We start from the raw sequence: 24,169 nt of genomic DNA on the forward strand, positions 1-24,169 counted from the left end.
TGCCGGCATGAGTTGTCAATTAGAAATAATATAGGAATTAAAGTCAATCTGCTTTCTATTTTGTCTCTTAATTAAGAGTATGGTTAGGATTGACTCTCTTCTTTATATATATATACTCAAAAGCACTGTGAAAAAAAATGAGATGTACAAAATACAGAGAATATAAAAACTTTCTCCAGAAAGCTATATGCATTTCTTCATGGTATCAAAGCAAAAAAGGGAGATGTACAATTAACCAGTGAGGGCTCTTTAAACTCAAAGATCTGACAATGACGATGAAGCAACTTTTGACCGTGCATCATGCGCTGCCTTCCCAAGTTAAGGCACCGGCTCCACCTATTGCTATCAAGTTGGATGGCAACAACTATGGCCTTTGGTCCCAAATTGTCGAGATGTACATCTCAAGCAAAGACAAGTTGAAATATATTAATGGGGATCTTCCCCAACCTTATTCAATCAATCCTATCGAGGATTCCATAATGAAAGGATGGATAATCAACTCCATGGACATGATGTTGATTGGTAATTTTATCAAATATCCAACCACAAAAGCAATTTGGAATTCGGTGGCTACCATGTTTTTTTTACGGCGATGATATCTCATAGGTGTATGATTTGAAGCGCTAAGTTACTAGGCTAAAGCAAGCATGAGACCCTATCGAAAAATATTACAATGATTTTCAAGGACTCTGGTGGGAGATTGAATTTCACCATCCTAACCCCATGGTGTGCTCCAATGATATCAGGCGCTACAATATAGCTGCCCGAGAAGATTGTGTGTACACATTCCTTGATGGTCTTGATGATCGAATTGACAAATTTAGGACAAGTGTCTTACATATGCAACCGTTTACTGCGGTTGAACAAGCTTACGCATGAGTTCGGCGAGAGGATGTATGCCAACCTACGATGTTGACTAACACGGATATGCTCTCACTGCTCCTACAATGGTGTCACGTGGGGGGAAGATGGGCTTGCGGTTTCTTGAGGGCAGCTCAAAACCACAAACTCTGCAAATGGCCTCCACGGGTGCTACAACAAGAGGGGGCAAGTCGAATGCAATCAAGCAGCATCCATGGCCTTAGAAGGCAAAAAGAAAAGGAAGAAAGCAATGGTGAAGAAGAGAGAGAAACGAATTAGAGAGAAACAGGGCATCTAACATCAGAGGAGCGAAAGCGAGTGTATAGAGAGAATAGGCCCACAAGAGTTTTAAATGTTATTGACTTGTGGACTTGGATATGACACGTGTCACAAAATAAATGAATTAGGATTTTGTCGAGTCAGCTACGACTTGGGAACCAATATTTTCTCATTTTCAAAAGGGTTCTCACTTGAAGAAATGCATATAAGAATGTGCTCATGATGACCCCCAAAAGCTTTGAAAAATCTAAGAAATTGAGTCATAGTAAAGAAGTAATTTTATTTTAAAAATACCATCTTATGTGATTTAGAAGAAAGTTAACCGTTTTCAAATTTTGGTATTCTTATCAGTGACACGTGATGCGACTTTTGAAAAAATATATTTTAAGTCTTTTCTTTTAGGCTTTAGAACTTTCGATTCTTTTACTTACATTTTGGATCAAGTTATTGGAGATCCATTTTGTGTCTTTTGATCGTCTCCTTGTTTATTGTATCCTGGAAATAAAATTGGGTCTAACTTAATTACTAGAAGAACATTTAAACTTAATACAGGAGTGATCTTTTAACAGGGATCGATTATTCCACATGAATTCTTGCTTTTTAACTTATGCTCGGACACTGTTCAATTATGTTACGTAGGACCTAATTTGATGGAGCCCACAGAGAAATTGCTCACTTGTTGCCCATCGAAAGACAGTTTCCATTGGTTTCATGACAATGTGCTGCACGGACTACGTAAGTATTAGGACAAGCTCTACCGAATAATATAACCCAGCCCCAGCCCCCCTCATCTCAGAGACAACCATCTTTACTTCGTTTTCGTTTCTCTGAGAACTCCCGTGTCTCGCTTTCTGTCTCTGTCTCTCTCTCTCTCTCTCTCGTCTTCTCTCACAAGCTAGCTATCTCCCCTCAAGACCTACCTGAGTTTGTTCCCTTTCATTCATCCTCGTCGTCTTACATAACACACCTCGACATGGCCGTGGTTGATCTTGTTCCCCAGTTCAGAGTCCCAGCAATCATGCCGAGTGCTTGAGGAGTTGCATCTGAATCGACGAATCCGGTGTCTGAAGACAAGATTTATGTTATTGTCGGGAAGGATATGAAGGAGAGCACATCAAGGCTTGTTTGGACGGTGCGCCAATCAAAAGGCAACTTCAAGATCTGCATCGTTCATGTTTTAGTTCCTTCACGGACGATCCCAATTGGTAAGTCAACATTTTTCCTTCTGTTCTCTTTGCATATTTCCATCCACCGTCAATTTTTGGTTCAAGAGTTTTCACTAATTGAAAAAATAAGAACTTTTTAGGCTCGGGAAAAAGTGTCAAAAAAGTTATAAACCTTTTATATTTTTGTCAATTCAATTTTAAACGTTTTATCGGTGCCAATTTAGTCTTACGCCTTTTGACTTAGTGCTGATTAAATTGTCATGCCTCGATTCTTTGAGCGCGTGTGCCCATTCCTCTCTGGTCGATAAAATTTTTACAACTTCCTAGGACCAGTCGCCAACCTTTTGTTTTATTACACATGCGGAAACGAATATAAATCCCCTAATAGTAACCATCTTAGGATAGAAAAGCAAGACAATAGGTTCACAGACAAAACACACCTTTATATTCACACTAAGTCATATACAAAATGTCAACAACCAAAAAGACTTCAAAAGACAGTCCTCCAAAAAGAAACTGACCTAATTGACCTACACTTCACATCACCTCCTCTCGGTCCAGGTCGTCCTCTCGACTCCAAGTCCTTCACTCGACGATCCTGAAAATTTAAGCCCATGATGGGGTGAGATATAAATCTCAGCGAGTTCACACTCTAAACCTCGATTAGGAGGGAAATATGCTTAGAAGTGTCCTAATCACACAATCACACAATCACACAATCATATGGATTTATCTCGCCTCAAGTCCACCTTATAGGTCAATACAATCAAATACTTGACCAAACAATTCAATTCAATTCAACTATCAATCAGTCAACTCATTCAACTCCATGTCATCGATGCCATCTATAAATTATGTCGATTCGAACACTACTCACCTAAGCCGAAATAGATATATTCATATATCATTGCTCCCCAAAGCTGATGTTTAAAGTTTGCTCACCAAAGCTGCTAGATAACATGTGCTCGCCGAAGTTGCTAAAATATTATTATTCACCGAAGCTTCTAGAAATCTATAATGGTATTAATGCTCCCTGAAGCTGAACCACGATACATTACTCCTAGCCAAGGATCTTGTGCTTTGCACATCGATTCCTCAATTACATATCCAACTTGGCCTAATTCCATCATATTAAAGTGTACCTAATAAAAATAATCGTGTATAGATACACGGTCAGCCTAAGCCAAAGATGTAATATCTTTACTTTAGAAAATCACACTATTTATATAGTGTCTAAAAACATTTTTGGCATTGTAAACCGACGCTTCGGTAATTTCTAATTAATTATTGAAAATATACGATTTTGGGATAGATTTCCAAAATTACAACTATAATTCAAATTGCACAATATAACATTCAATTAAATAAATCAATCACACCATTGCAATCAGCACAAAATTCCGATCATCGGCTATCCCAACATAATTTCCGGAAAATAATTAATAATTAAATAATCATCAAAATTAATTAAATAATCGCAATTAATTACCGTAAATACTAACTTAGGCCAAAATTGCTAAATTAAATACCGATACGGGCTTGGAAAATTCCTGAACCCTTCTAGATGAATAGCATATTCTATCTAGGCCTTGATTAATTTAATCTAACCACCAAACATATACAATTAACTAATTAAATCACTAATCTAATCTAACTAACCACCTAAGTCCTAATTAAATTAAACTAAACACCCCTTAAACGTCATTAGCCTACTAAGAAGAGTTAGTGCATAAACTCACCAGTTTATTGTGAGAACCGGTTCACCACAACGGCGGCGTGACGGCGGCCGAAACTCGGGTTTGCGGTGACGTCAACGGGCTTGGACTGGGCCTAAAATTGGCCCAACAAATCTCAGTCCAAGCTAAGACTTGTTGCTGAATTAGGCTGGGCCGAAGTTGGGCTGACTTCACAAGCTTCAAATGGCTTTGAGTGGGCTGAGATGTGTGCTGGAAATGGGCCGAGGATGGACTTCAAATTTGGGCTGGACCAAGCTTGCGTGAAGATGGGCCCACGTGCAAGTGGGCTAAGCTAGAATTCACGAAGATGCTGGACCGTGAAGTTCGCTGGCTTCGTGCGGGCTTGTCTTCGGATGGCTGACGGCTGCTTCGATCGACCTCACGCGGCAAGATGGAGACACAAACAGCGAAGGAACCAATGAAGTTGCAGGCGCTGGAGGAGTGAAGATTCCTGTCAAAGTTGGGGAGAGTTTCACCGGTTTGTTGACCGAACGTGGCAGCTTGGTGGAAGAGACAGGCTGCAAGTTGGTTGGTCGATGGGGGATGATGAATAAGCGGTTGATGGGTGGGGTAGATGGAGTGGTGGTAAGAGATGGGAATAATGGGATGATGATGATGATGATGGCCCGAACGACTTCGATGGATGGAGATGGTGCGGTCAATAATCCATTTGGAGTTGACTGGTGCAGAGGAAAATGAACGTGTGGCAGCGGAGTAGTAGACACGAGAGGGAGAGAACGTGGAGAAGATGGGCAGGTTTGCGGGCTGCCGAATAAAAAAGGAAAAGCATGAAAGAAGATAGAAACAAAGGGGGATCGGATAAGGAAGAGGGACACCGTATGAGCTTGCTCGAAGAAAGGGGAGGAAGGGAAGGGATCGGCTGAAGTGTGCTGGAAAGCTAAGGATGAGGGGGCCAAAGTCAACATATTTATCCCCTCCATTGAATGTCTTGTCCCCTAATACTTTCTAGGATAAATTGAATCCAAAAATAGCACAACTAGATGCCAAAAACATAGTCCCCAAATCATGCTCCAAATTTCACTCAAATACTCTTAATTTTCTTTACCAATTCTCCAAATCGAGGTCCAATTTCACCAAGGAAAAAGCCCATACAATTTTCTGCAAGTCCCCAACACTCAAAAGGCTCGGCTTGGAAGTCCAAATTTCCTTCGACTTAATCCATCCGAATTTCCGTTATTTTTCCGCAACGTCAGAAACAATTTTTGTAAAAATCTCGAAATCTCCAAAAAAAATCTTCGGAGGATGAGTCAATGTTCCTAAAATGATTTGTGACACAATTTTTGAAATTGGGTTCAGATTCGTAATTAATTTCAATCCGGCGCAATTTTAGTATGATCTAATCTATTATGTAGCTTTTAGGAATTTTTAGTGCAATTGACCTGTGATCGATTTATCTTGAGTCACAATGTACATCTTCGACTCATTGGCGACTCTCGGTTGTCGTGAAAATCTCGAGATTTTAAATACGGACACTGGGTACAAAAATGATAGAAAAATCGGTCTAGTGCCATTCAACGAGAATTTTGCAATTAAGTGGAATCACCCACGTACTAATCACATATCTCCACCAAATCGACCTATCTCCGGTCTCTAATCGATTTTTTATGGTGCCGTAATGACTCTTGCAAATCAAACGGTCGCGCAGTCGATTCCTAATCGAATTCTCAAGTCCATTGCGTTAAAATCCCTTAATAACTCCCCTAGACAGTCTAGTTATCTCACAAGTGATCAGATCAAAGAATAGCACTATAGGCACGTCGATGAAATGCCCGATTTATTTAATCGAAAGCAAATTCTAAAAATTCAGATTGTCACATAAACCCTAAACCTTTTATTGATGTCAATTTAGTTTTAAATTTTTTGATTATATCAATTTAGTCTTAAACATTTTGATCTAGTGCCAATACAGTCATTCTAGTTAATTTTGGCTAGATATGGCTAATGTGGCATGTCCGGCATTGCGTTGATAACTTTTAATAATATTTTAATAATTTTTCAAATTATTTATTTATTTTATTTCTTTTTCCCTTTTTCTTTTCTTTTTCCTTTTCTTTTTCTTTTGGGCGGCCGGCTAGAGGAAGGAGGAGGGGAAGAAAAAAAGAAAAGGAAAAAGAAAAGAAAATTAATTGATTACTTAATAATTTGAAAAAATATAAAAAAATATTATCAAAAGTTATCCACATCACCGTCAACTATGCCACATCATCCGACTGGCATCCACATTAGTAATACTCAGCCAAAATTAGCTAGAATGACTAAATTGTTGCTAGATAAAAAAGTTTAGGACTAAATTGGCACAAAATCAAAATATTTAGGACTGAATTACAACCATAAAAGGTTTATGACTGAATTGGTATCAAGTTAAAAGGTTTAAGATTAAATTGGCACCAAATCAAAATATTTAGGACTAAATTGCCACCATAAAAGGTTTAGGACTGAATTGACACCAATAAAATGTTTATGATTAAATTAGTACAAATACAAAAGGTTTATGACTCTTTTGACACTTTTTTCCACTAAGCTTGCGTGGATATAATGCACGAATCTTCCATGATGGACAATGGTTGTGCCATAAATTAAAATTCCCTTAAGAGGGCTTAGCGATGTAGGACCAAACTGGATATCCTATTGTTTTTACCCGTTCTATTACCGTTGTCTTTCATTCTTTTTTAGGTGTTCTTTCTTGCGACGAATTAAAATGATTGTGCTGTTAATTTGCCTTTGGTTTGCAGGAGCCCTGGGTGTTGGATTCCTCGCGCCCGCGGCGAACGAGAGAGTGTTGAGAGAACACAGAGAAAACGAGAGGAAAAACATGCATGAACTCTTGGAGAGCTACCTGCTCTATTGTAGAAAAATGGGGGTAAATTTACCTCCTCCTTCTCCTCCTCCTCCTCCTTCAATATGATTAATTGTCCTCGTCAATGACTTCTTAACAAAGTTATAGTGAATCACACAAATGTTAATCATTGTTGACCAATATATATATATATGACAAATGGGGATAAATTTACCTCCTCCTCCTCCTCCTCCTTCAAGATGATTAATTGTCCTCGTCAATGACTTCTTAACAAAGTTATAGTGAATCACAACAAATGTGAATCAGTGTTGACCTATATATATATACTTCTAGCGTGGCACAAGTTTACATGACTATATATGCTTCTTTATTTAGAGAGGAGGATGATAGTGAAGCAAATTTACTGATTTATTGGTTAACAGGTACAAGCAGAGAAAGAGTATATAGAATTGGACAGCATTGAGAAGGGAATTGTGGAGCTCATTCGTTTGCATGGGATCAAAAGGCTTGTAATGGGTGCCGCTTTGAATAAGCACTATTTCAAGTACGTACAAGAACAAGAATACAATCCCACATGGGTCATGGACCTATTCATTCCACCTTTCTCGCCTTCATAACTAAAAGGGCATGCTTGTTTGGATCCTTATTGCATCACTAAAATCGATCCTTAATCCTTAAAGATGTGTTGTACATTTTTTTATCTTTCGGGAAAACCTGGTAGCGCTTCTTGAACACATTGTCTTAGTTTGCTCTTCGTCCATCACTATGCTTCATGTATAATCAATCAATCTTATTTTCCTACAAAGTGAAAAAAAGAAGGAGATAAAAACCGGTCACATATCTTTTCGAGAATCGAAAAGTCTCATGTCATGTCTACAAGTCTATGTTTGGTATTGTCTGCATCACACCAAATTAATTTACTGGCTTCTTAGGTTTCAGATTGGCAGGAGGATGACAGAAATCAAGTCCAGGAAAGCTATCTTTGTTCGCGATAAAGCGCCCATCTCTTGTCAAATTTGGTTTATCTATGATGGCCAGCTCATTCACACAAGGTTATCCTCCAGCTCTTTTACTTCTCTTTTTCAAAACAATCGAATCCCCACGAGAGGGTGTAAGTGAAAAAAAGTTCTACATAAACATGTCTTGTTGTGATAGTTGACTGCCATAACAGACCTAGAATTTGTTGATGTATCAAGGCTACACTATTTTTTTTTTTTGTTAAGTCAGTTTGATGATGTCCTGTTTTCTAGAAGTTAGTCGTTGTTTTTACTTGGTCAGTCCTATCTTGTAGGAGTGTTTAGCTGCATTTTTTTTTTTTTTTGGTTATTCTGTTAGTTTGTTGCTGCTTTTGTGGACCAAGCAAGCTGTTAGTTAGTGGACAACGTGTGTTTATGGTGAAGTTCTAGTCTGTATTTAAGAAAGTTCAGTTTTCTAAATAAAAAAGAAGTTCCCTTCCAATATATATATTTTTTTTTTTAAAAAAACAGCCTTTGCTGTCAATTCTTCTTCTGTTCTTTAAGAAACAATAGAATTTTAGGTTGGGTTGAGGCTGGGACAAATAATTTTATCCATGTTTTGCATTATACAAGCTTTCTTTCTTTGAATGATATGGCTAAATACCCGGGAAATTTTGAGCTTGGGGCCAATTGGCAACTCAGTTTCTCTAGATCCGCTTATGACTGATTGGCTCATAACACAACAAATCAAATTTTAGAATGAAATTGAGCACAGAAGGAACATTTACGGGCTCCGAGTCTTGGTACGATTAATTTATGAAGTGCTGTGACAATTTTGGCTTCACCATTAAGTTGCTTTCACTCCTTGTCAATATAGGGAAGCTCGGATGGTTCAAGCAGTGGCAGAAGTTCCTACTAATATGCCATTGCCAACGACTCCAAGCCCCGGAGCAGGAAAGCCGATTCTCTGGAAGTCGCAATCTGCCACACTGCAGAGGAGTGGTACGGTGAAGTTGAGCAATCCATTTTATGACATTCTGACAAGAACTTTCTCTTCGATCAGAGACCAATGTGCAGTGATGCCAACAGCTTCTTCTTCCTCAGATGGGTGTCCAGTGCATCCTAATGCGGCTAGCGTGCTGGAGAGGCAAGATACTTTCCAAGAACTAGAACGAGTTTCAACAAGCACTTCCCATTGTCCGCAGTCTGTTTATCATAGCCTGTCATCAAATTCCTGGCCTCTGGTACGTGCACAATAACATAACAAATAGTCATTTTCATGTTCTCTAGCCAGGAAGCCATGTCTCTAGCTTTGTTTGTCCTATTTTATAGCCAAGAGTAGCTAGTTCTTTGTCCTTAAAAGCAATTTTATTAACTTTAGCTAGTTGTAACAGGATATGAATGAAAACGATGCGCAAGAAGTGCTTGAGGAGGAAATGATGACTTGTGATGAAGCGGATGTAGATTTCATTGGAGGCAGGCCAAAGGATCCCAGTAAGGTAAAATGTCGATATGGTAACTGGATAATGCTATATATCTACCCAGACGCTCTGATTTTTGCAAATTGCTCATTTTACAAATGGAATTTTTCTACTACTTTTACTCCAGTCTGATCATTGAGGACCACCCTGGAGACAATTCATCCTAAACTGTCGCCCATAGATATCATGTATGACATAATTTACATGAAGATGAAAGATGATTTAAGAGGAAGTAATTGCAGAGATTATATGCTGAGAAGTTGAAGGAAGAACTTGAGAAGGTGATGGAAGAACTTCGCATTGCCCGGGCCCAGAAATCGCAGCTGGAGGACCAATTTGTGGAGACCGACCAGAGCAGAAAGCAGTTGGAGCTGAAAATCATTGCAAGCGATGAAATGTTGCGGACTTTTATACAAGAGCGAGAGCTGTTGCAGATCGATCTCGAGAATGCACTCCTAAAGGCCGAGGAGGTGAGCAGAAGAAAAGGAGATTCCTCGGGCACAAAGCACTTCTCCGAGTTCTCCTTTACCGAAATTGCAGAAGCTGCGCAGAACTTCGACCCATCCTTAAAGATCGGAGAAGGTGGTTGCGGGAGCGTGTATAGAGGTTTGCTTCGACTTACGCCAATGGCTATAAAGATAGTGAAATGTCCTGGCATGCAAAGTTCAAAAGATTTTCAACAGGAGGTAACAATTCTCGAGTATCCTCTACTTGTTTACAAGTTTTCTTTAAACCAAAACTAAGAATATTTAAAATATATAAAGACTTGGCTCATCACGAAGTAAATCTGTTTTCAACAATAATATCACTATGGCATCACGAATTCATAGTAAGAGGACATTACTCGCGGTGATCGAGAATATCGTTGTTGATCATCAAACTCTCGATTGAATGCCTCACAGGTCGATGTGTTGAGAGAGGTGAGGCATCCTAATCTCATCACACTCATCGGCGCTTGTCCCCATCCCTGCACTCTTGTTTACGAATATATACCAAACGGTAGCCTCGAAGATTGGCTCCGCAGCAGCTACAGGGCGAAGCTGCTGCCGTGGCCAGCCCGAATCCGCATTGCCACAGAGCTCTGCTCCGCCCTGGCCTTCCTCCACTCTTGGGAGCCTCACAGCATTGTCCACGGAGACGTCAAACCGGGGAATATCCTACTGGACGCGCACTTCGTGAGCAAGCTCAGCGATTTCGGCATCAGCCGAGTGCTGTCCGGTGGCGAGTGGTCGAGCAACAACACCACCGTCGTGCACCTGACCGACCCAAAAGGAACGTTTGGGTACATGGACCCTGAGTTCCTCGAGACGAGAGAACTCACAACGAAGTGCGATGTCTACTCTTTCGGGATTATATTGCTCGAGTTGTTGACGAGGAGGCCCGCCCTAGGAATAGCAAACGAAGTGCGAAAGGCAATTAGCGCAGGGACTTTGGAGGCCATCTTGGACCCATCGGCTGGAGAGTGGCCCTGTACGCTGGCCATGGAGCTGACTCATTTGGCTTTGAGGTGCTGCGAGACGAGCAGAAGGAATAGGCCGGATCTCCGATCGGATGTGTGGACGGTGCTTCAATCGATGCGAGCTTCCAGTCGATAAACCTAGACTTCTGAATACTCGGGAATTGAGCGGTATACATGTTGTGGATGTGTACTTGATCTTCAAGTAAATAGACTTATCGGGTCATGTGTCGAAGTCATCCGTGAGTACCGACCAATTGGTGTATGCACAAACATAGATCTTTTGCTATGTCATGTATTATCTTGTTGAAAGTTCTCCCGGTATGTACCCACCAACGTTCTTATGAATAGATTTTTGGAAAATGGGAAGCTGACGGCGCCGTCACTCTGTCAAGAGTGACGGTGCCATCTGCACCTCACATTTCCCCAGGGAGACTGGACTACTTGCTTGTCCGATTTCCTTGGGAAATTAGAGTCCCATTTGATGTTCTTGGAACCGCACATTTTTTTTAGGTTCAAAGCTTCTTTCTCTTTTTGGGTTTACATTGGAGCTCTCTCTACCCACCTTAACTACCATCTCTGCAGCTGCAACTTCTACGGTTTATATTTATTTCCAATTTTCCCCATATGTGATTGTGAGTACTCCTTGGGCAAAGAGCAACAGAAACCGAGCAAGTGCTTCTACAGTATTGGTAGATGCACTTTCTTTATTGCCCCTCCTCCCATCATCTCCTTTGCTTTTCCACGCCTTCTTGTTTAGCAGTTCAGTCCAAAAGGAGAGAGAGAAAGTGCAAACTTAGGTTCTCTGAAAACAACCCAAATTGGCCGGTCTTCTCTCGCCACAGCAAAATGAAGGCCCTCTTCTTGAATGGCCGGCCCCTAAGCTCATCCTTGAGTCCTTGAACTTGACCGGCACATTGGACAAGAAGACCCTGAACTGACCGGACCAACTTTGTGTCCTCTACCTCAAGGACAACTCCATATCCAGCAATGTACCTTACCTCTCTCACCTCATCAACCTCAAGCCTCTCTCCACCTCAACGGCAATGCCTTCTCAGGCGGCTTGCCCGCTTTCCTCACCAAGATCCACCGCCTCAAGATTTGCGTATTCGCCGAAAACTAAAATTCAGCAAGACATTTGACAATCAATAACTCATGAATTTCTTTTTCTCGAATATCGGTATATTTGTTTCTTTAAATACTAAATGGATGCAAAAAAAAGACGATCTTCTAAAGCAAATATGTGATCCGGTTGTCCATTATACTCAAAACAAAATGACTGGCCCACGTTGCACTGTTACTAGTTGGAAGTGACGGTACCATTCTCCTAGCACCGTCCTAGATTTTTTCACGTGCATGAGGTACATGGATTGCGCAGATGAAGATATACTTGGAAAATGATTCCAAAGGATAATTTCTATTCTGAATAATGAAAAGCCATTTACAATGTCTTATATGCCTAATTTCAACGTCTATTTATAAGAAGGTCGTCTTTATGAAACAATCAAATAATTGAAATATAATAACATAATTAAGGAAAAAATATTAATAAACAAGAGAGCTTTCAAACCGCGCACCGAAATCTACAGAACACATTAGAAATATTTAGAGATTTGGAAATCAAGGAAAACACATGAATTTAGAGGTAAAAAATTACCCAAACCAGCGTAGCCCGTTTCCAGCTTTGAAGCTCTCACAGTCCTCTTCAATTTGATTTGTCGTATGCATTATAACTACTCAAAAATGACAATTATGGTGTCCGTGGGACTGCTCGCTCTTGTGATGTCAAAAGTTTTCATAGAAGTATTTGTCAACTGTTTTAATGGACAATGAGATGGAATTGCTTAATTATATACATAATTCAATGCCTTGTTCTGCTATTTAGTCCGATTAAATCCACTTCACTTTCACAAATAATTCTCAAGGAATTAATTCGCCGATTATGTCGTCGTGCCAGTCTCACGTCTTCATTCTGAAAGTTGCGTAAGTTCTAAGTTGCGCTATTCATGTCTGCCACGTTATTGCCTGCACTAGCTGCATTTAAAACTGAGGTATGAAAACTAGGCAAGATCGGCCATAAGGCCTTAAGCTTCGTTTTTTCACCCGCTTCTCATCGGTTATTCTTTCTTAGTGACATCAAAAGGTATCTACACAACATGAACGGGAAAAGTACCCCAAAAAATCCCAAGCCTATTGCATTTATGCAAATTCAGTCTTAAACACACCTGATTGATCTCATAACACGTGGGTGATTTTACGTGCGAAGTATTTGCATTGATTGTAGTGTTGAGTAGATGAAACACCTTATAATTTTAAGTGTAAACTAGGACCTAACGTGAGAAACACAATTATTGAAGGTTGAAGAGAGGGGTTTCGTTTTGCGGTATTATCATTGCCAGCATAAGGTAGTGAATTTTGAGTGATCAAATCATGTGAAAATAAATAGTGATTAAACACCGTTGGCATGGAACCGCTAACATCATATAACCGTGGAACGTAAATATCTTCTAGCATATTATATAATCAAATGTGCACATTTGTTGCCTATACGCAAAAACTTGACATCCAAAAAATTAAACAAAATCATTCTATTATGAAGTATTCGAACAATTAAAAAGTGAAAAGAATTAATGGTTAAAAATATATAATACAAAGGAATTGTATAAATATGAATGGAAAAAGAAAGATATTTCGAAAATTAAATTCATTTTAGAATGATTATTATAGGGTAAACATTCAAGTTTCAGTATTGGAAAAGGTGAGAAATATAATATGATTATTAATATCCACTAAGCTTCGAAATTGAGTTAAGAAAGTCTTCAATTCGGCTAGCTATCCTAGTTGAGAGAGCACAATGCCATGCCGCCGTCGGGGAAAAGTGCCAAAAAAGTCCTAAACATTTTGTTTTTGTACCGATTTAATTCTAAACTTTTTTACGTTGTGCCAATTTAATCATTTCCGGCCAATTTTGGTCGGATTTGGCTATTTGGGCCTTGACTAGCTAATGTGGCTTGATCGCGCGACGTGGATAAATTTTAATAATATTTTAATTTTTTTTTTTTTTTTCTTTTTCTTTTTCCTTTTTTTCTGTTTTTCTTCCAGCCGGTTCTTTGGACCTCGCGACCGGCCGAAGCGACGGCGGCGAGGTAGAGGTCGACCTCGCCGGCCACCTTACCAATGGCCGCAAGGGTGGCCTCCCGCTAGGCGGAGGGCGAGCCCAACCAGCTTGAGGCCGCCACCTCCTCACGCCAAGCTAGTGGGGCTCGCCCTCGGCGACCAAGGGCAAGGCTCGACCCTCACCAAATCCAGCGAGGGCGAGCCTCGTTGCCTAGGCCTCGAGGGCGACCTTGTGGCCATCGGCGAGGTGGCCGGCGGCCGGAGTCGACCTCGACCTCACTAGCCATCGCCTTTGGCCGATCACCAAGGTCCGGCGGCCGGCTAGAGGAAGAAGAGGAGAAGAAAAATAAAAATATTAAATATTAAAATATTAAAATATTATTAAAAGTTGTCCATGTCGGCGCCAATTAGGCCACATCGGCCCGGCCGGCATCTAGTTAGCAAAATCCTGCCAAAATTGGCCGGAAATGACTAAATTGGAAAAACGTAAAAATGTTTAGAATTAAATCAGAACCAAAAAAATGTTTAGGACTAAATTGGCACAAAGACAAAATATTTAGGACTTTTTTGGCACTTTTCCCGCTGCCATCGCACCGGAAGCCCAACTGCCCCTACCGCGGCGTGCCCAGGGATAGGGGGGCTTCTCATGTGGCAGGATAGCAACTGATATGATGGGAAAATCTTCCGGAATGTCTCTAATTTTGTATTTTATGACAATATTCATAGGAGAATGCGTAAATTAATTATCTCATATTTCATCTTTCAAGCGTTTTGATATAAAAAAAATTCGAATTTTTCTCATTTTTTTTGCGCCCTAAACTTTCTTTTTCTTATTTTCACTTGAATTTATATCTCTATGTTCTTCGCTTTAGGGAATATAACAGCTTATACTCTTCACCCTATTCCATCTCCTCCACATTTAGCCTGGGAGTGATATCAAATGAGGCATGCTACTTTTTTATTGGAGCCAAGAGATAATTAGATGCTCTTATCTACCCATGAGCAATAAATGCGAACAATCTGTCACTTTCCTTTCAGAACACTAATATTAAAGGCTAAAGTTCCTTGTGTTGCCCATTACTTCATAAATTAAATCAGGAGTGAAAGTAAAAGAGCTCATGGAGTTGGAAAACTATGAGGAAAGGATCTAGCAACCCTATATTTATGTGGAGTAAACTTTTTATCATAAAGAAGCATATTCTAATTTATTTTTTTTTTGGTTCTTGCAATGGAGTTTAACTTTTGGTCTCGAATAGTCCCACGTGATTATTTTTAATACAATACACTTCAGCTTAGTAATCATTCTCTCATGCATGTCTGCCGAGACCGGCAAAGGATAATGGGCACATATGTGGTGTCGAAATTTTTTTTTTTTTGTGACGATATTTATAAATCAGCAAAAAAGACGATGCATTTAAGGGGATCGCTCTCCGAGCTCTTTTTTTTTTTTTTTTTTAAAGCCTAAACAAATGGAGAGAGAGAGAGAGAGAGATGGAAATTTATTTGGAGCTTTCCTAGATCCGCCCACCAACGAACGATTTAGGCGAAAATAAAATTCCAGGAATTAATTTTAAACTCTCTTTCTGACCCAAGAATGGTGGAGCCACGGTGAGGGGATCGCTCTCTGAACTCTCGTTATTTCATTTAGCTTGAACAAATAGAAAAATGAGATGGAGATTTATTTGGAGCTTTCCTAGTTATGTCCACCAATGGACAATTTTGTTGAAAACAAAATTCTAGGAATCAATGTTAAATTCATTTGGTGGTCCAAGATCGTTGGTATCATTGTTAGGGTATCATTCGCTAAATTCTTGTCGTTTCGTTCAGTCTACATTGAGATGAAGATTTATTTGGAACTTTCCTAATTTCATCAACCAACAACCGATGTTTGCTAAAGAGCAAATCCCATGGATTAATTGTAAATTCATTTGATGGCCCAAGCATGATTATGCCATGGTCAGGAGAACTATTTTCGTCTCTTTTAGCCTAAATGAACAAAAAATGAGTTGAAGATATATTTTGAACTTTCCTAATTCCATCTACCAACGCTCGATTTAGGTGAGAATAAAATTCCGGGGATTAATTTTTTTAACAAAATTGGTGGCCCAAGAATAGCGGTGCCATGTCTTGCGTATAGAAAATTGCCGGACGGTGGCTTCTCCTTTGGAGAACCACGGACAATGTCCCTTTCATGTAATAAAGTGCGGCCCCCACTTGCCCCCACCAAGGAAGGGCTCGGGAATTAAATGATTCATTTATTTTGTAGAAAATACACGTTTTAAAAAAGCATTTTAAAAAAAATGATTGGTTATAATATTTGAAATGATTAATCAATAAAAAATATATTTATTATCGATAATAATTTATGCTTAAATATTTTCGTGAATGATAAAAATATTTTCATACATTCATTTTTATAAATGAAATAAGTGATTTTTTTAGAAAAAAAATTAAATAATTTATTTTTGGCTAAACAAACGAATCTTAAATCCTGACTAGTTGGGTTGGGAATTGTTTTCTACTAAGCTTGATCATCTGCCGACACATTGCTAAAAGACAAACGAAGCCCAAGTCATTGGAATCTAAAGAGACAAGGGCTCCATTTTCAAGTAGAAAAGTCGTCTTAGGATCTAATATGGTCATTTTTTTTCTAGAACAAAACCAACCAAAAGAGAGAAGAAAATCCGATAATCTTTTATCGACTAGGAACTCTAAGATGAAATCCATCATATTTCTTAGGCGCAATTCGACGAAGTTATTCGTTATATGTAACATATCATGGTACATGAAATTAAGTCTCTAGCATTCAGAATTGATTACATTAATCGTAACATCTAAAGAGTTAGTTGCTAAAGAGACAAAGGACGAAGTTAATTTCTACGTGATGGCTACTAGTGAGTTTGTGTTTGTGATATTTACAAGATTAATGTGCTCATCTATGTTTGCCATAAATAGTCGAATGATTGTTTCTAGATCTATCAATTGGTTACATTTTTGGTCCGATTAAATAGCACAACGTGTTTTTAAACTTGTCGATTATCAATGTAGCGTTGTTACTCATACTCCAGCGAACGAACTATCCTCGATTTAATATTTTTAATCTGATCAACGGTCTTCTTTTATAGTTAATGGGACTCAATTGGCTCGATAGCATGACGAGAGATTGGACTATAGCTATACAGGGTTAAACATTGGTAATGAAAAGGTATTAGACTCCTAGTAACTATAGGACGTTACAAACATATAAAAAGCCATCTAGAAGCAAGTAAGTTTATCAAATAGATAGGTCGGGTTGAAAATGATCCAATCTAAATATGATCTGTTTTAACTCATTTTTCATGCAATACAAATATGTAACCCACACCTGATCTGACTTAAATTGTTAAAATACTTTTATATTTAACCTAATCTAGAAAAACTTAACCGAAACTAAAGTGAAAACATGAAGTGAGCGAATGCTGGAATTCTATTACAAGATGGTGCTTTGGGGAGAAAATAACTTTAAAGAAGATGAAAATTACTGTGTAACCTGTTGATACAATAACATGATATCAAGAAATTAATTTTGTTTACTTTGAAATATCTAAAGGATTCCTTTTTTACAAGTATGTAAAATCATTTATGATATAAATATCCATATGTAGATTTGGATTTAATTCTCCATAATCATTTAAAATTAATACATCTCTAATTGTCAATATTTTAATCAGGAAAGTAGAATTTTTTTAATCCCATAGCCATAAGTCTGCTTGCCTTTTTGTCTCCTTCCAAATCGAGGGATCAGGGTTTCGCATAAGCAGAAAGCCAAGAAGATTGAGGCCAGTTTTTTTTATTGGATTACATTAAATGGAAGATATCACGTAACCATATTTCAAGGACGAGTTCACATGCATAGATCTCTCTCTCTCTCTCTCTCTCTCTCTCTCTCTCTCTCTCTCTCTCTCTCTCCATTGGGAAAAATATGTAAATCAATCCCCTAAGGATTCTCAATTGGCTGATGGATGGAGACAGAGATGTCCCCACTCGCTGTGTCTAGACTTGAAGAGGACATTGAAAAGTCTATAATGGCAACACCCTAGTAGCAGCTTTCAAGAGGTTCATGGCCTGATGAAATTCGGATAAGAATGTGCTCAAGATTACCACCAAAAGCTTTGGAAAAGCTAAGAAATTTCTATCATTAGTAAAGAAATAATTTTATTTTAAAAAATACCATTTTATGTAACTTTTTTTAATTAACATAAAGAAGGAAGTTAACCATTTCAAATCTAGATACTTTTATTGATGATACATGATGCAACTTTTGAAAATATATCTTTTGAGTCTTTATTTTAGGCTCCACGACTTTCGATTCTTTTACTTACATTTTGGGTCTAGTTACTTTGCAATGTCCTGCTTTTTATGAATATGACGGTTTTTTTTTTTCTCTGGAGACAAACTGGATCCAATTTAATTACTAGAAGGATATTTAAACTTAATACAGGAGTGTTCTTTTAACAGCGATCAATCATTCCCCACGAATTCTCGCTTCCTTATGCTCGAACACTGTTCAATTCTGTTATATAGGACCTAACATGAATTCTCGCTTCCTTACTTAATCCGTTGGTTTCCTGGCACGTGCTATACGTACTAGTAAGCATTAGGACAAGCTCTACTCTATAACACCCAGCCATAGCCCACCTCAACTGCGACCTCGACACAAAACCCCCTCGAGAGGCAACCCGCCTTACTTCGTTTTCGTTTCTCAGAAAATTCCCATGTCTCACTTTCTGTTTCTCTCTCTCTCTCGTCTTCTCTCACAAGCCAGCTATCTCCCCACAAGACCATAGAGTCGTCGTCGTCGTCGTCGTCGTCGTCGTCATCGTCGTCTTACATTATATGCGTTGATATGGCCATGATTGATGGTATTAGACTTCCCGAGTTCGGAGTCCCCGCGTTCATGCCGAGCACTTGCGAGGTTGCATCTGAACCGGCGAAGCCGATGTCTGAAGACAAGATTTATGTTGCAGTCGGGAAGGATGTGAAAGAGAGTAAATCGAAGCTTGTTTGGACGGTGCGTCAATCAAAAGGCAACTTCAAGATCTGTATCATTCATGTTCTAGTTCCTTCACGGAGGATCCCCATGGGTAAGTCAACGTTTTTTATTTTGTTTTCTTTGCATATTTCCATCCATCGATTTAGCTATCAGTTTTAGCTTCAAGAGTTTTCGTTGATTGCAAAAATAAGAACTTGCCATGCTCGCATGGATTTAATACACGGATCTTCCATGATGGACAATGGTTGTGCAATAAATTAAAAGTCCCTTTGAGGGTTTCGCGGTGTAGGACCAGATTGGATATCATATTGTTTTTGCCTATTCCATTATTGTCGATTTTCATTCTTTTTGAGGTATTCTTTCTTGCAACGAATTAAAATGATTGTGCTGTTAATTTGCCTTTGGTTTGCAGGAGGCCTGGGTGCTGGAATCCCCGCGAGCTCGGCGAACGAGAGAGCGTTGAGAGAACACAGAGAAAACGAGAGGAAAAACATGCATGAACTCTTGGAGAACTACCTGCTCGTTTGTAGACAAATGGGTGTAAATTTACCTCCTCCTCCTCCTCCTCCTCCTCCTTCTAGATGATTAATTGTCCTGGTCAATGACTTCTTAACAAAGTGACAGTGAATTACACAAATGTTAATCATTGTTGACCCTCTATGTATGTATGTATGTATGTGTGTGTGTGTGTGTGTGTGTGTGTGTGTTTCTTGTGTGACACAAGTTTATATGAATATATGCTTCTTCATTTAGAGAGGAGGATAATAGCGAAGCCAATCTATTGATTTATTGGTTAACAGGTACGAGCAGAGAAAGAGTACATAGAATCGGACAGTGTTGAAAGGGGAATATTGGAGCTCATTCATTTGCGTGGGATCAGATGGCTTGTAATGGGTTTTAGAGCGGACAAGCGCTATTTCAAGTGCGTACAAGAACAAGAATACACCCTCACATGGGTCGTGGACTTATTCATTCCATATCTCTCCTCTTCTTAACTAAAAGAGCATGGTCGTTTGGATCCTTATTGCATCATTAAAAATCAATGCTTATCTCTTTATTAATCCTTAAAGATGTGTGGTACATGTCTGATTTTTAAAAAAAACCTGGTGGCCCTTCTTCAATGCAATGTCCTAGTTCGCTCTGAGTCCATCACTATGCATCATGTATTACGAATCAGTCTTATTTTCCTATTGAGTGAAACAAAGAAGAAGATAAAATCTAGTCGCATATCCTTTCAACAATCGAAAAGTCTCTTGCGTTGTGTCTGCAATTTTGTGTTTGTTATTATCTGCATTGCACCAAATTAATTTACTGGCTTTTTAGGTTCCAGATTGGTAGGAGGATGACAGAAATCAAGTCCAGGAAAGCCATCTTTGTCCGCGATAAAGCACCCATCTCTTGTCAAATTTGGTTTATCTTCGACGGGCAGCTCATTCACACAAGGTTATCCTCCCGCTCTTTCACCTTTCTCCTTCAAAACAATCAAATGCCCACGATAATTGGCTTCCATAACAGACCTAGAATTTTAGGATGGGATGAGGCTGGGACAAATAATTTTATTCATGTTTTGCATTATAGCTTCTTTCTTCGAAAGATATGGCTAAATACTTGGGAAATTTTGATCTTTGGACCCGATGGCAAATCAGTTTCCCTAGATCCACTCGTGTCTGATTGGCTCATAACACAATAAATCAAACTTTAGAATGAAATTGAGCACAATAGGAACATTTATGGGCTCCGAGTCTTGGTAAGATTAATTTATAATGTGATGCGACAATTTTGGCTTCACCATTAAGTTTTTTGCTCCTTGTCAATATAGGGAAGCTCAGACGGTTCAAGCAGTTGTAGAAGTTCCTACTCATGTGCCATTGCCGACAACTTTAAGCCCTGGAGCTGGTAAAGTCGATTCTCTCGAAGTCGCAATCTGCCACACTGCAGAGGAGTGGTACGGCGAAGTTGAGCAATCCATTTCAAGTCATTCTGACGAAAACGTTTTCTTTGAACACAGAACAATGTGCAGTAATGCCACCACCACCTTCTTCCATAGATAGCTTTCCAGTGCATTCTGATGCGGCAAGCATGCCGGAGAGGCCAGACACTTTCCAAAAACTAGGACGAGTTTCAACAAGTCCTTCCCATCGTCTGCGGTCTTTCTATTATACCAGCCTGTCATCAAATTTTCTGGTACGTGCGCAATAACATAACGAATTGTCATTTTCATGTTCTCTTGCCAGGAAGCCATTTCTAGCTTTGCTTGTCCTATTTTATACCCAAGAATAATTGTAACAGGATATGAATGAAAACGATGCGCGAGAAGTGCTCGAGGAGGAGTGACGACTTGTGCTAAAGCGGAGGTAGATATCATCAAAGGCGGGCCAAAAGATCGCAGGAAGGTAATGTCGATATGGTAACTGGAAAACTTTGCTATTTAGGGTCTGTTTGTTTATGTTTCTTTTTTTGTTTTTAAACATTTTTTCTGTTTTTTTCCTGGGAACAAAAAAGGAACAAAACGCGTTTGGGTGCGTTTTGTTCCTTTTTGTTCTTTTGTTCCAGGAACAAAAAAAGAAATAAACACAAATTTTGTGTTTCTTATTTTGAAACAAATCTTAGAAACACTTTTGTATTTCTTCTTCTTTTTCTTCTTATTTTCTTCTTCTTATTTTCTTTCTTTTTTTCTTTCGCCGGTCGCCGGCCTCGCCATGGCCGGCGACCGGCCGACGAGGGCCGGCGGCCTCGCCCAGCCACGGCGAGGCTCGCCGGCCCCCGGCGAGGGTCGGCCTCGCCTTGGCTGGGCGAGCTCGAGCTCGCCCAGATCCGGCGAGGCCGAGCTCGCCCGGCCAAGGCGAGGCCGACCTCGCGCCGGGCCGGGCGAGCTCGATCTCGCCCAGATCCGGCGAGGCCGAGCCTCGCCGGCCGGCCGGGCGAGCTTGGCCTCGCCGGATCTAGGCGAGCTCGACCTCGCCCGGCTACGGCGAGGCTCGACCTCGCCGTGGTGGGCGAGGCGAGGCCGCCGACCCCCTCGTCGGCCGGGTCGCCATGGCCGAGGGCGGCGACCGACCAAAAGAAGAAAAAAGAAAAAAAGAAAAAAAGGAAAAATAAGAAAAAAATAGAATAAAAATATTAAAAAATAAAAGAAATAAAAAAATTATACAAATTTACCAAACGTGTTTCTGTTTATTTTTAATTCCCGGAACAAATTTACCAAACGCGTTTTTTTGTTCAAAAATTGTTCCAGGAAGTAAAACACTTTTTTCTATTTTCGTTCCCTGGAATAATTTTTAAACATAAACGCAAACAAACGCACCCTTATTGACCCAGACGCTCTGATTCTGTAAATTGCTCATTTTAGAAATGGAATTTTTCTACTTTTACTCAAGTCTGATTGTTGAGGACCTTCCTTGAAACAATTCATCCTAAACTCTAACACATAGATACCATGTATGACATAATTCACATGAAGATGAAAGATGATTTATTGACTTGTGGCTAAAAATAAACGGTGAACTATTGAATGTAGTATTACGGGTAAACTTTAAGAGGAAGTATCTGCAGAGAGTATATGCTGAGAAGTTGGAGGAAGAACTTGAGAAGGTGATGCAAGAACTTCGCATTGCCCTGGCCCAGAAATCACAGCTGGAGTACCAATTCGTGGAGACCGACCAGAGCAGAAAGGAGTTGGAGCTGAAAATCATTGCAAGCGATGAAATTTTGCGGACTTTTATACAAGAGAGAGAGCTGTTGCAGATCGATCTCGAGAATGCACTCCAAAAGGCCGAGGAGGTGAGCAGAAGAAAAGGAGATTCCTCGGGCACAAAGTACTTCTCCGAGTTCTCCTTTACCGAAATTGCAGAAGCTGCGCAGAACTTCGACCCATCCTTGAAGATCGGAGAAGGTGGTTGTGGGAGCGTGTATAGAGGTTTCCTTCGACATACGCCAGTGGCAATAAAGATCATGAAATGTCCTAGCAAGCAAGGTTCACAAGAATTTTTACAGGAGGTAACAATTCTCGAGTATCCTCTACTTGTTTTCATGTTTTCTCTAAACCTAATTAAGAATAACAAAAATATATAGAGGCTTGGTTCATCAAGAAGTATGCTTTCCACAATAGTATCACTAGGACATTACTTGCAGTGATCGAGAATATCATTGTTGTTCATCAAACTCTCGATTGAATGTCGCACAGGTCGATGTGTTGAGAGAGGTGAGGCATCCTAATCTCATCACCCTCATCGGCACTTGTCCCGAGCCCTGCACTCTTGTTTACGAATATATACCAAATGGTAGCCTCGAAGATTGGCTCCGCAGCAGCGAGAGGGCGAAGCAGCTGCCGTGGCAAGCCCGAATACGCATTGCCACAGAGCTCTGCTCCGCCCTGGTCTTCCTCCACTCTTGGAAGCCTCACAGCATCGTCCATGGGGACGTCAAACCAGGGAACATCCTATTGGACGCGCACCTCGTGAGCAAGCTCAGCGATTTCGGCATCTGCCGATTGCTGTCTGGCAGCAAGCAGTGGAGCAACAACACCACCATCATGCATCTGACCAACCCAAAAGGGACGTTCGGGTACATGGACCCTGAGTTCCTCGTCACGCGAGAGTTCACAACGAAGTGCGACGTCTATTCTTTCGGGATTATACTGCTTGAGTTATTGACGAGGAGACCCGCCTTAGGAATAGCGAAGGCAGTGCGAAGGGCAATTACCACGGGGACTTTGGAGGCCATCTTCGATCCACTGGCTGGAGAGTGGCCCTATACGCTGGCCGAGGAGTTGACTCATTTGGCTTTGAGGTGCTGCGAGATGACCAGAAGGAATAGGCCGGATCTCCGGTCGGATGTGTGGACGGTGCTCCAATCGATCCGAGCTTACCGTCAATAAACCTAGACTTCCTAGTTCTCGGAAATCGAGCGATATACATGTTGTGGTTGTGTACTTGATCTTTAAGTAAATAGACTTACCGGGTCATGTGTCGAAGTCATCCGCGAGTACCGGCTGATATGTGTGTATTCACAAGCACAGGTCGTTTGTTATGTTATGTATTATCTTGTTGAAAGTTCTCCCTGTATGTACCCACCAATTTTCTTATGAATAGATTTTTTTCACATGCATTAAGTACATGGATTGTGCGGAGGAAGATATACTTTTGGAAAATGATTCCAAAGTGTTGGGAATGACTGATCCCCGAAAACCGGATTCGACACTAAATCGAACCCCTAAATCAATGCGGAAGCGAAGCCCGGGAAAACCACGTATCACCGATCCTAAAGCA

General features: G+C 40.1%; 2 protein-coding genes across 6 annotated transcripts; both read left to right on the plus strand.

The window, feature by feature from the left end:
- The first annotated feature begins 269 nt into the window (after positions 1-269).
- Positions 270-11,295, plus strand: LOC104445897 (U-box domain-containing protein 33-like). The gene is made up of 8 exons (XM_039300411.1): positions 270-522; positions 2,211-2,345; positions 6,799-6,923; positions 7,283-7,404; positions 8,694-9,060; positions 9,211-9,315; positions 9,540-9,983; positions 10,200-11,295. The coding sequence occupies exons 1-8, from the start codon at positions 270-272 to the stop codon at positions 10,890-10,892; spliced, it is 2,244 nt and encodes a 747-aa protein (XP_039156345.1). The 3' UTR covers positions 10,893-11,295.
- A 7,275-nt stretch (positions 11,296-18,570) lies between these two features.
- LOC104445896 (U-box domain-containing protein 33) lies at positions 18,571-24,015 on the plus strand. 5 transcript variants are annotated; one of them, XM_039309036.1, is made up of 8 exons: positions 18,571-18,993; positions 19,315-19,442; positions 19,703-19,824; positions 20,226-20,345; positions 20,722-20,798; positions 20,911-21,086; positions 21,192-21,295; positions 22,455-22,591. In XM_039309036.1, the coding sequence occupies exons 1-7, from the start codon at positions 18,756-18,758 to the stop codon at positions 21,234-21,236; spliced, it is 906 nt and encodes a 301-aa protein (XP_039164970.1). In that variant the 5' UTR covers positions 18,571-18,755; the 3' UTR covers positions 21,237-21,295; positions 22,455-22,591. The 5 variants fall into 5 exon arrangements, with proteins under 5 accessions (XP_039164970.1, XP_039164967.1, XP_039164961.1 ...); XM_039309033.1 differs by having other exon boundaries at positions 18,716-18,993; positions 22,420-22,534; XM_039309027.1 differs by lacking the exon at positions 22,455-22,591 and adding an exon at positions 22,209-22,413 and having other exon boundaries at positions 18,716-18,993; positions 21,192-21,330.
- Positions 24,016-24,169: the final 154 nt, after the last annotated feature.

Source organism: Eucalyptus grandis, chromosome 1 (assembly GCF_016545825.1).
Source record: "Eucalyptus grandis isolate ANBG69807.140 chromosome 1, ASM1654582v1, whole genome shotgun sequence".
Taxonomy (NCBI): domain Eukaryota; kingdom Viridiplantae; phylum Streptophyta; class Magnoliopsida; order Myrtales; family Myrtaceae; genus Eucalyptus; species Eucalyptus grandis.